At 34.1% G+C, this 13,674-nt stretch overlaps 1 protein-coding gene across 2 annotated transcripts in view; it reads left to right on the forward strand.

Moving 5' to 3' along the window:
* Window positions 1-13,674, forward strand: part of LOC114349370 (clustered mitochondria protein homolog) — a 71,561-nt gene that overhangs the window by 3,396 nt on the left and 54,491 nt on the right. For both annotated transcript variants that reach the window (XM_028299721.2, XM_028299722.2), the window contains exon 2: window positions 13,014-13,180. In XM_028299721.2, the coding sequence (XP_028155522.2) occupies window positions 13,014-13,180 (167 nt within the window). The remainder of the gene's footprint in view (window positions 1-13,013; window positions 13,181-13,674) is intronic.

Here is a 13,674-nt window from a genome sequence, read left to right on the forward strand (position 1 = left end):
GGAGGGTCTCTGGGGGGTAGGGGGTATGGCATGGTAATGGTGTTCAGCTTATAGAGCTCAAAGTACATCTTAATAATGGGCGGAGGTTTTAAACCCCACAACCCCCCCTGGTTACGCCACTGGAAGAAAGTTTACATGAAGTTATTTTTTAATACATGTTTCTCCATAAAAGATATTAACCTCTTACAAAACATCTGTGCAGAAAATACATAAACCCGGGCAAGCTATCTCTTTATTACCAAAACGTTAGAGGACTCCGTACCAAATTAACTGATTTAAGTATTAATGTGTCAAACTGTGTCTACGATGTAATCATTTTTACAGAAACTTGGCTTACTGCCGATTTCAATGATGCTGAACTTGGATTGACAAATTACAACATTTTCAGACAAGATCGTACACCTGAATCTAGCAAATTTGTAAGAGGAGGAGGAGTTTTAATAGCCACTAAGAAGAAATTTTCCGTAAAAATTATTCCGTCAGATTCCTCCATTGAGCAACTTTTTGTTCACTTGTGTGGTAAGTTTATCTTGGGAGCATTGTATATTCCACCAAAGTCTACACCTAACAAGTACCAAGTGCACTTCGTTCAGCTTATAAGTATAGGTGAACAATATTCAAATTCTAAATTATACCTCTTTGGTGACTACAACCTGCCATCAGCTGATTGGGAACTTGAAGACTTTTGCTCATCAGCAACTGCTAAACCTAATACATCGTTTGCAGAAACAGAGGCGATTGGTGTTATCTCAAATATGTGTGCTCTTCATAATCTATTCCAATCAAATAACATTGTCAATTCTAGAGGCGCTATTCCAGACCTTGTTCTCTCATCAGAAGAGCTTGTGATAACCTCGGCAGTTGATATATTGATTCCTCCAGACTTATATCATCCTCCACTTGAAACTATCTTACAGCTACACTTTGATCAAAACACTACTGAAGGCGATGGTGAATACTACTATGATTTTCATAAAGCTAATCTTCCTTGCATTTATCAATACTTAGAAGCAATTGATTGGGACAGTCTTATAAGTGATAAAGAACTTTCCGAGATGATAGGTACTTTCTATGATATTCTTTACTGTGTGCTTAATATGTATGTACCATTGAAAAAAGTTTGTACAAAGAAATTTCCTGGTTGGTATTCTAGTGAACTTACACAATTAATACGTGACAAAAAGACTGCCCATTTAATTTACAAGAGTAACAGGTCTCCTGGGAATTATGCAAGTTTTAGTCAACTTAGAGCTCAGTGCAAAATTTTATCAAAAAATTGTTATGCTAATTATATACATTCAACTGAGATTTCGATCCAAGCTAATCCAAAAAATTTTTGGAAATTTGTAAACAATAAGAAAGAAAATAATAGTATGCCTGTCTCAATGTCACTCAACAATACACTAGCCTCTAATGGCAACGATATTGCAAATTTATTTGCTAGCCATTTCTCTTCAGTTTTTAGTAATAAAACTCTTAAGCATAATGACAATTTAATACAGTCTAAGGTCTGTGTATCTTCCTATATTATACCAATTTCAAAAATATACGAAAAACTTTCAACTCTTAATGTCAATAAGGGACCTGGGCCAGATGGTATTTCTCCCATTTTTCTCAAACGATTCTCTTTTATTCTGTCTCGGCCGCTTTATCATATTTTTAATAAATCCCTTCAGTTGGGGGAATTTCCTGACTTTTGGAAACTATCCTATGTCACTCCAATTTACAAAGCAGGTAATAAAGCTGACATAACGAATTATCGTCCTATTTCTATTCTCGGCACAATTCCCAAGGTATTTGAGAGTATTGTTACTGATTACCTTAATTATGACTGCTCTTGGATACTAAATTCTCAACAGTTCGGATTTTCTTGTGGTAAATCAGCAGAACTTAGTTTGTTGCTTTATGTTGATACCTTGTCTGAAGCTTTGGAGAGGGGGTTGCAGATTGATTCAGTGTATACTGACTTCTCCAAGGCTTTTGATAGGGTGAACCATGATCTTTTGTTACATAAGCTCAAATTATATGGCATAGAAGGTTCTGTGTTGAAGTGGTTGGGCAGTTACCTAATCAAATAGAACACAGCAGGTTAGGGTTAATCATCATTACTCCAACACTTTTCTAGTAACCTCTGGTGTACCTCAGGGCTCTCATTTGGGTCCACTTTTGTTTAACCTGTATATTAACGACATTGTCACCTGCTTCTCTAACACTTCTGCTCTCTTATTCGCTGATGATCTTAAATGTTATCAAATCATTAATAATCAAGATGATGCAATATCATTGCAATCAGATTTAGATAATTTAGCCAACTGGTGTCTTGATAATGGGATGGATTTGAATGTCAACAAGTGTCACATTATCTGGTTTTGTCGGAATCATCATTTATCAGTATTTAATTATACCATAAATGAGCAATTATTGGATATGGTAGACTCAATTAAAGATTTAGGTGTTGTTCTTGATTCCTCTCTGAGCTTTAACCATCACATCAACAATATTACTCAAAGATCCATGAAAATGCTTGGCTTTGTTAAAAGGACAACTCGTGATTTCACGAACGTGTTCGCTATTAAAATGCTCTATTGTTCTTTAGTCAGGACGCACCTTGACTACTGTTCTCCAGTTTGGTCCCCACATTATTTACACCTCAAGAACAAACTTGATAGTGTTCAACATAATTTTCTTAGATATATTGGGTTCAAAAAACACATTAATTATAATTATACAGATATGTAACGATTTTTGAATATCTCTCCTCTGGATGTCCGTAGGAAGCGTAAAGATCTTACAGTATTGTTTAATATTATCAATGGCATATATTACTGCCCTGAACTCCTTGCTAAAATATTGTTGTTTGTTCCACCACGATCAACAAGACAAATTCAAACCTTTCATATTTCTTTTCATAGATATAATTACTCATATTTTACTTTTGTTCCTAGAACACTAAGACTTGCTAACTCCCTAGGTGACCTTTTACTTTTTGGTAACTCTGTTGATGTTTTTAAGAACCATTTAACCAAATTAAATATTTAGCAATGTCATAACCTTGTTATTTGTTAGTAATTAATGTTTTGTAATTATTTTACTTTGTCATGTCTTTTTAAATGTTTTGTACTCTCTCATTTTATTCTTATATATTCAACACTGTAATTATCAATATCTTATTAATGTATTACCGAATTGGGCTTGCCCGTATAAATAAATAAATAAATATAAACTTACGTGCATAGAAATCGGCCCACCTAAAAATTTGGTCATTTTTGAAGTCTTGTATTTCCTAAACCTGTTGACCGACTTAAGTAATTTTTTTAATATGTTATAGCCTTATTCTTCAACAATATCGCTGTAATAATATTATTGCTAAACAGGTAAGTGTTATTTTATACCGTGTGTAACAATGATAGTGTGTTTTTTTCTCAAAGTTCGGAACACCCTGTGGAATATTCTAGCATATATAAAATATTGAAATTAAAACTCAACTGTAGCCTTAGGCTTTCTTAACATTTTTCTTTTTGATTCATTCCCTTACGTTGGATAATAAAAAAGTTAGGTATTTTAACAACTAGCAACGTTCTTCATCAATACAGGGTGTTTCTAAATAAGTACGACACACTTTAAGGAGTAATTCTGCATGAAAAAATAATGACCGTTAGGTTTATAATCATATGTTCGCAAATGCTTCGTTTCAAAAATACGGGATGTTGAATTTGTTCGTACAATCTGACGATTTATTTATTGCTCTAAAACCGCATGAGATATACAAATGAAATTGGGTAAGTTTTAAGAGGTAATTATTGCGCATTTTTTGATATATAGTTAAGAATTGTGGTCTCGTTAGGCCCATTCTAGAGTTTGGATCAGTTGTATGGTCCCCATCATACAACTGTTACATTGAACGTATTGAAAGAGTCCAAAATAAATTTTTGAGGGTAGCAGCTTATAAGAGTGGATACAGGAGAGAGGAATATGACTATCAGTGGGTAAGAGATAGTCTAAATTTACCAACACTTGAGTCAAGGAGGACATTGTTAGATTTATGCTTCCTACACAAAGTTATTAATGCTTTCATAGATTGTCCTCAATTGATATCACTTTTTAGTCTTAAAGTTCCTAGTAGAAGCAACAGACAATCAGAAATCTTTTCAGTGCCATTTCACCACACTAATTTTGGTATAAATGAACCGACTACACGATTGGTTCGGAGTGCTAATAGCCTGCCAAGACAAATGGATATTTTTGACTCCAAAATTGGTTTGTTCAAAAAACAACTAAGGGGTATCTTACAATAAGTTTGTTGTAGTTCTGTATTGTTCTTACAATATGTTTGTTTGTATTATTCTGATGTGTTTATTATTTTAATAATTTATTATTGTTGAGGTGTAACTTGTAAAAGTCTTGTTGTGTGTAAAACTTGTAAATGGATGCCGTAAATAAATAAATAAATAAATAAATAAATTTTATATTCACCATTGGCGTGCATACGGGTAATATGACCGGGTAATATGACCCGTATGCACGCCAATGGTAAATATAAAATTTTTAATTGTATGTCAAATATGCGCAATAACTACCTCTTAAAACCAACCATATTTCATTTGCATATCTCAACCGGTTTTAGAGCAGTAAATAAATCGTCGGTTGGTAAAAAAAATTCAACATCCCGTATCTCGAAAACGAAGCATTTGTGGACATATGTTTATAAATGAAACGGTTATTATTTTTCATGCAGAATTTCCCCTTAAAGTTTGTCGCACTTATTTAGAAACACCCTGTATTGATGAAGAACGTTGCTAGTTGTTAAAATACCTAACTTTTTTAATATCCAACATAAGCGAATGAATCAAAAAGTAAAGTGTTAAGAAAGCCTAAGGCTACAGTTGAGTTTTAATTTCAATATTTTCAATATACGCTAGAATATTCCACAGGGTGTTCCGAACTTTGAGGAAAAAACACACTATCATTGTTACACCCAGTATAAAATAACACTTAGCTGTTCAGCAATAATATTATTACAGCGATATTGTTGAAGAATAAGGCTATAACATATTAAAAAAATCACTTAAATCGGCCAACAGGTTTAGGAAATACGAGACTTCAAAAATGACCAAATTTTTAGGTGGGCCGATTTCTATGCACGTAAGTTTATTTCATGAATATTTGCCACTACATATTTTGGATTAGGGATGAAAGCTTTGACTTAAGCGGTCCACTGTGCTGATAAAGTTAATATAGTCGGTTCGCTAAACTCAACTGGCTAGTGATTTTAGAAGGTAATTTTTTTGTTTTTGGCCAATTTTGCCAAAATTGGCAAAATTACTAATTATTTAGTAATTATTAACTCTTCTTCTTCTTCTTCTTCTTCTTCTTCTTCTTCTTCTTCTTCTTCTTCTTCTTCTTCTTCTTCTTCTTCTTCTTCTTCTTCTTCTTAACTCAGGCGAGACTCGTTAGTCTCTGGCACTTGGTCATAAGACCTTTGTACCAAACCCTGTTCTTCTCCTTAAACTTTAATAAGTCCTGTGGCCTCAACGAAGGCCAACAGTTTTATTATTGGTAGTTTTAAGATCTCTTCTGGTTCAAACCTCATTTGACCAGTGAAGTTCTGCCTTACATCACCTAGCACACTGCAATAGCATAGTATGTGTATGGCAGTTTCTTCTTCCATTTCGCACTTTCTGCACCATGGTTCATTCACCTTACCTAGTTTGTATAGGTGATTTCTTAAACGACAATGTCCAGTCACCATTTCAGTGACCGTTTTGATCTCTCTTTATTGAGGTTCATCAAACTGTTCGAGAGTTTTTTATCAATATTCTTGATTATTTTTTTAGTCTGGATTTGCCCTTGAGTGGTTCTCCATTTATTTGGATGATTCTTTATCAGCCATTTCTGAACCTCGTTTTTCATAGCATCTTTAGTGATGCCACAGAAAGGTTCTGGGCCTTCAAAAGTTTTTCTCGAGCCTTGTTTCGCTAACATATCTGCTCGTTCGTTCCCATGCACCCCTTCATGACCCGGCACCCATATTAAAGACACTTTGTTGTCTTTTGCCAGGTTATTGAGGAGATCTTTGCAGTTTCTCACCAGTTTTGATTTGGTGAGAGGGTTCTTTACAGCCAGAATAGCCGATTGGCTATCTGTGTAAATGTTGATTCTCTTAGCTTTAGGGTCCTCATCAATTATTTCATCAATGCAGGCCACCAAAGCAAAAACTTCAACCTGGAACACCGTTGTATGTTGACCTAGGCTGTAAGATTTATTATAGTTACATGTTTGCCCAAAGACTCCTGATCCAGTACCATGGGCAGTTTTAGATCCATCAGTGAACCATATTAAGTCTCCATTAATGTTTGGGACTTTCTGTTCTCTAGATGGTATAATTGTGTTAATCTTCTCAGTGAAGATTAGTTCTGGTGTCATCATATCTAAGTTCATCATAAAGATGTATTCCTCAAGTATAGTCCCAGTAATGTTTGTGTGGCTATTCAATACATAATTTGGCCTCCAAGTATTGTTTTCTTTGAGCCTCAGGATGGTCATAAAGGCTACCGCCGAAATATACAATTCCAGCGGAGGGAGACCTGTGATAGCCTCTAATGAAGCCGTTCCTGTACTATTAAGGCTCCTGTTATATTTAGAAGCGCTTGTCTTTGTAGGGTGGTGAGAGTGGTCACACAAGATTGCAAAGCCGTCTTTCTCCACCAGAGTACTGACCCATAAGTAACTGTCGGTCGTATCACTGATGTGTACAACCAACATATCACCTTTGGTTTCAATCCCCAGGTTTTACCTACAACTCGTCTGCAGTTCCAGAAGAATCGCTTAGCCCTATTGGTTATATTGGTAATATGAGTATTCCAATTGAGTTTCAAATCCAGGGTTACCCCTAGATACTTAACCTCATTGGTTCTTTCCAGTACCTCTCCAAATAATTTCAGCTCACTCAGTCCAGTAAGCTTCCTCTTATTTGTAAAGGCTACCAGTTTAGTTTTAGAAGGGTTCACGGAGAGGTTCTCTTTCAGACACCAGTTCTCTATGTAGTGAAGGGCATATCGCATCTGATACTCAACAGTTCTGGGAAATTTTCCCCTAGTTACTATCACGATATCATCTGCGAAACCCTGGACCCAGATTCCTTGGGCGCTTTGCCCATGAATCAGATCATCGACAACTATGTTCCATAATGACAGTGACAATACACCGCCTTGAGGGCATCCCTTAGTTGCCCTCAGATTTATGGTATCTTCATGCTTATCTGTGGATATTATTCTGCTCTGAAGCATCTGAATAATCCACTTGCATGTTGTGTTGTTGATTTTCTTCCTCACCAGTGCGCTTTGTATAGACTCGATTGAGGTATTATCAAATGCACCTTCTATATCTAAAAATGCAGCAAGGGCGACTTCTTTCTGATGCAGACTCCTTTCGAGTTCCGACACTAGATTGTGCAGGGCGGCTTCACCTGATTTCCCTGCCTGATACGCCCATTGCCGTTGGTGCAGTGGATTTTCATTTAAATTGTTTTTCTTGATGTGTTCGTTCAAGATTTTTTCCATGGCTTTTAACATGAATGAGGTCAGACTTATAGGCCTGTAGGATTTTGCTAAGGTGTAATCTGTTTTTCCTGGTTTGGGAATAAACGCCACCCTTGCCCTTCTCCAAGCTTTGGGAATGTATCCCAGAGCATGGCTAGCTCTAAATATTGTGATCAGGGGACCCATGATTATTTCCAGACCCTCCTGGAGAAGCTTAGGAAATATACCATCCGGTCCCGCAGTTTTATAAGGTTCAAAAGTTTCAATAGCCCATCTGACCTTGTGAGAACCAAAGATCTCGTCAGAGGTCAGCCAGTCCCTTTTGGTTGGGCTATTGTTTGCTTGATGATTGTTATTAGCAGTCAATTGCGTTGACCCTGGAAAGTGAACACTTAAAAGATGCTCTACAGCCTCCTTCTCTGTGTCCGTATACTTCCCATTGGGCAATTTCATTGACTTGGGTTTGTTAATGTTATTTATCTCTTTTGAGGATTCTGTTAACCCTGGCGCTTTCAGGTACACTTTCAATGTTTTCACAGAATTCTCTCCAGGATCTTTCCTTAGCGGATTGGATTTTCTTATTATAGGTTTTCAGTTTAGCCTTATATGCTTCCCAATCACCTGATTTCTTCGCCCTATTGAAGAGCTGTCTTGTTTCTCTTTTGAGATCAGACAGCTCCTTATTCCACCAAGTTACTTGCCTGGGAGGGTGACTTTCTTTTAACGGGCAGTTTTCCTCATATGAGACGACTATTGCATGCTGCAACCAGTCTACTGCCATCTCAACCTCAACATTGTTTTTTGACCTTTTAGGATAATTCCGTACCCTTGTTCCAAGATCCCTCTTAAAGGATTCCCAATCAGTCACCTTAGGGTCTCTATAGAACCTTGGTTCCGGTTTGACTGAGTATATCTCAAAGCATATGTATGCATGATCCGATAAGGATAACGCATCCGACACATGCCAGTCAGATATTATGTTCCCAATCCCCAAAGAGCATAGGCTTAGGTCGATTAGTGATTCTGCTCTTGATGTCCTGAAGGTGGGCTTATTACCCCTGTTCAGAAGATCAAGTTCAGTAGTGCAAAGGTACTCAAAAAGTAACTTACCTCTATTGTTTGTATCTCTGATTATTAACTATTTGGTAATTATTTTTTTGCAAATTTTACCAAATTGCCAAAATTACTTACTAAAATCGCTAGCCAGTTGTGTCTGAGTTTAGCGAACCGACTATAGTAGCTCTTTATTTGAAATAGGCAAAACCTAATATACATAAATTAAAACAAAAATTACAATATGAACTTATGCTATACATAAAAAGTTATTTGTCACAGGTAATCACAATGTTTAAGTATAACTGACATAAAATCATAGGTAATAATATAATATGCAGGGTGTCCCGAAAAGATTGGTCATAAATTATACCACACATTCTGGGATCAAAAATAGTTCGATTGAACCTAACTTACCTTAGTACAAATGTGCTCATAAAAAAAGTTACAGCCCTTTGAAGTTACAAAATAAAAATCGATTTTTTCAATATATCGAAAACTATTAGAGATTTTTTATTGAAAACGGACATGTATCATTCTTATGTCAGAAACATCTTAAAACAAAATTATAGTGAAATTTGTCCACCCCATAAAAATTTTATGGGGGTTTTGTTCCCTTAAACCCCCCAAACTTTTGTATTTGTTCCAATTAATTCATTATTGTGGTACGATTAGTTAAACACAACGTTTTTAAAACTTTTTGTCTCTTAGTATTTTTTCGATAAGCCAGATTTTATCGAGATGCGGCTTCTTTTTTAACATATTTACATAAAAATTTTCTGTGGGTCTCCTTTAAACCCCCCAAATGTTTGTGTACGTTCCAATTCAACTATTATTGCGGTACCATTAGTTAAAAACAGTGTTTTTAAAACTTTTTTGTCTCTTAGTCTTTTTTTGATGTCACCTTTTATTGAGATGTGTCTTCTTTTTCAAAATATACCTAAAAATGTAAATTATAAATAAATTTTCAGATTATTAACAGACCTCTGTAATCGTACTTAACCATATACAAATATGTGGTGGATGCGACAAATATTCAAAATATCTCGATAAACACTGACTTATCGAAAAAGTACTAAGAGGCAAAAAAGTTTTAAAACATTGTGTTTAACTAATGGTAACACAGTATTAATTTAATTGGAATGTACACAAAACTGTAGGTAAGATAGGTACAGTGTCTTTTTATACAAAAATCATAGTTATTCCTATGTATCGTAATTATTATGATTATTATAGCGACTGGAAATTGTTAATTAATACATAATTTAATTGATGCTAAACTGTTCATTCAATTTCCATCGACTTCTGGAAATATAATCTATACCTATAAAGGACTTTTATGTCATTAAGTTATTTAATTATTGATAAATAATAATTACTGACCTAAAATTTTATGCTGTACAGTACCGTGAACCATTGGCTGTCGAGTGTACAGTAATAATCCAAAACAGTCACAAATTTGTGAAATATACTTTAGAAACTTTATATGTTGCTGTGATAAAAGGATTTTATTACATCATCTGAAAATATTGGATATTACTATAAAATGTTGATTTTACATTTTTTTAAGATGTGTTGCTAATGAATTAAGTCCCTATCCAAATGAATGTTTTCCTTGACTAATTTTTGTAAATCTCTCTTTTACGATTCTTTATGGTTTAATAAGCATTTTTTAATTCGTTATGTTTAATATGAATAAGCATTAGTTGTTAATATTTGTTTATTACATTTGTATGTTATACTGTTTTACTTTTTTATTGGAGGTCAATGTAAAATATTTATTGTCAACAATAAATTATTATGAGTATATCGTCGCTGATTTGCAAAAAGGTGCCAAGTAACATTTTTATATTTTTACTAAGTGGATCTACTAAGCTCCTTTTTACACAACCAGTTTAAAAAAATGTTACTTGGTACCAAAAAATTATGAGACTATCTCAACACCAATAAGTAATACACCCCTTTTTACAGAATATGTAGAACCTTCGTACCTATCATTTTTGCACATACTTAACCCCTCTTTTGAATAAAATTTCACTTGGCACCTTTTTGCAAATCAGCGACGATATACTCATTTGCAAAAAAATACAGGAGAGAATCCAGAAGGGTCATCAAGCTTTTGGAAGGAATAAGCAATTATGTATTCAGATAAAAAAACATCAGTAGACAAACAAAAATCAGAATGTATAAGACACTGATCAGACCAGTTATCACATATGCAATGGAAACCACGACGCTGACAAAAAAAGATGAAGAAGATCTAAGAATAGCAGAAAGAAAAATAATGAGATCAATATTGGGACCACAAAGAACAAGCGACGGAGAGACGGAGAAACAAAAATGAAGACCAATCAAGAAATTCAACAAGTAATGGGAGATAGTAAGATACATAAGAACATAGTAAGATACATAAAAGCAAGACGACTAGAATGGGCAGGCCACATAATGAGAAGAGCACCCACAGAAATGATAAACAGAATCACGAACTGATGTAGTCTGGGAGGTAGTGTCAAATTTTTACGGTGATTTTAGCACGGATTCCATGAATTTTGTTATGTTGGTATTGTTACGTTGGTAGATTGCCATGATAATCTTGCGGGGTTGAAATATCGAGTTGAAACACTGACTCTAACTTTATAACTTTAGTTACGATTTACAACATCAATCAACATAAGTTTAAAAGTTTACTAAGATGTTGTTTCGCGGGGTAGTCCTTTAGGACACCCTTCTCGCAGGACGGCTCACTAGCATAGTAACGATCTGAATAATAACAATACTACAATGATTATAATCTCAATCCCTCTGTGGGCTATTTATATCTCCTTATAATTTGAACTGTGAAAAGTAAAACTATACGTGAGTGTCCACGAGGTTACACAAACAAAACTGCCTTAATCAACCTTCGTTTTGTTTGCATATTTAGAAACAATATCTTTTGTAACAACTGAAATTATTTAAAATTATATACATCTTTTGATACATATTATATTATACAGTAAGGAGTTTTTTTCTCTTACTGTTCAATTTATTTTGTAGATAGTACTTGTTTGATAATGAAAATGTCTGTCAGCTGGCGTGACTTCAAGGCTTTTAGGCAAAAAAAGATAAAAAATATGAAAGTAGATGGAAAAACCCTGCAACTTATATGTCAAATATTTATCTCCGTGCCTTACATCCATAATGGCCTAGTGGTTAGAATACCTGGCTCCTGGCTTTCACCCAGGTGAGTCGAGTTCGATTCCCGGCGTCGGAAATACTTTTTGTTTTTAAAATTGACATTTTGATTTGAAAAATAATTATTGTTTTTATAATACCACGTTTTTATTATTTATACGACACAATATAAAAAAGTATTATAAAAACAATGATTTGTCAAATCAATCCAACCCAACTCGCCTGGGTGAAAGCCAGGAGCCAGGTATTCTAACTGCTAGGCCATTATGGACGTAAGGCTCGGAGATAAATATTTGACATAATATAAGTTGTAGGGTTTTTCCATCTACTTTCATATTTTATCTTTTCTTGCCTAAAAGTCCCGGTTTTGGGGCCAGCTGACACATCATTTGTTAATAAGCTTTGGAACAACTGACTATATAAAAAAAAACAGCCACTAAAATGCTCCGGTCAAACTTGACGCTACCTCCCGGACTAATGTAAATACAAGCATACTGTTACGGACTAGACATAAATTATAATACATATGACAAGTTTGTGAAGAGATTTTGATTACGCGAGGGCCCCACAGAAGACTCTTTTGAAGCGAAATTATAAACGAATGCCAGATATTTTTAGGATATCCCCCTACAGAGTTTAGAAGTAATTATTATGTTTAATTAGCAATATATTATATTTTTTGCCATTGTTTTTAACATTACATACATATTCATATATAAATTTTTTTAATTGTCTTTTTATATTTTGAAGTGCAGTTTCAAGTATGTTCTTTTAGTTTAATGAGGTTTTGTTCTGTTGTAATATGTCTACTGTGAAGAACATTGAAGGTTAATACAGTGATGAGCGCGCTAATAACCGGCAAAATATCACAAAAGATGGAAAACGTATTAAGTTGTAAGATAAAAAGAAATGAAACTAGTCGAGCTGGTAAATTTAGCGATATTAACCTATGAATTTACATTATATTGATTGTTTCCCACCTTTAGACGTATCGGATGAGTTTGGCAACTGCCACTGTCACAGTGACAGTTTTAGTTGACATACTCATCTGATACGTCTAAAGATGGAAAAAATCAATATAATGTAAATTCATAGATTAATATCGCTAAATTTTCCAGCTCGACTAGTTTCATTTCTTTTTATTTCACAACTTAAACCTTTTTCTATCTTTTGTGCTATTTTGCCGGTTATTAGCGCGCTCATCATTGTATATTGAATTGAATAATATTAAATTCAATTCTTTTGTAGATAGCGCAGTAACCAAAGAAGAAAGAAGCAAGCAGGCCAAAGATGAGGAAGAAAAAGAAAAAGATGAATCTGAGGAAGGAAAAAATAAAGATGAGGTTATTTTTATACAGGATGTTGGCTTTTCTGTGAAAATTATTAGTCCTGGAGCAGAACCGTTTGACATACAGGTAACAAAAATATATGTCTTACATATTGAGAAAAGAGTGACAGCTTTACGGTTTTTGCTGGGAATAGTCAAAATTATACTTTAAAATAAGTTTATTTGAGGATTTGATTTCTTCTTCGAACGTCGTTGTTAAAATACAAAACATTAATAAATTAAACAAACATTGTTTTTTGTTACTTAATAAAAAAATTCTTCTAATATTTTAGAATATTTTAGATATGTTATTGACTTACTAATAGTGGTATTTTCTTCCTATTACATATTTAAAAAAATATTCTCATTCACAATGTACTTTATAAATACAATTCTTTGCTCTTTCTTATTCATTGTTAGCTTTCGTTTTAGATAACATAGATCTCAATGTGTTTGTATTTTTGAATGTTGTTTAAATGTTGAATTTATTTCGTATCATTGTAAGTTTTTGCTATAATCTTTTTATCTATGATATTTCTATTTAACTTCAAAAATGTGATTTCTAATAAACTTTAATTACAA

The sequence above is a fragment of the Diabrotica virgifera genome, chromosome 4 (genome assembly GCF_917563875.1).
Source record: "Diabrotica virgifera virgifera chromosome 4, PGI_DIABVI_V3a".
Lineage (NCBI taxonomy): Eukaryota > Metazoa > Arthropoda > Insecta > Coleoptera > Chrysomelidae > Diabrotica > Diabrotica virgifera.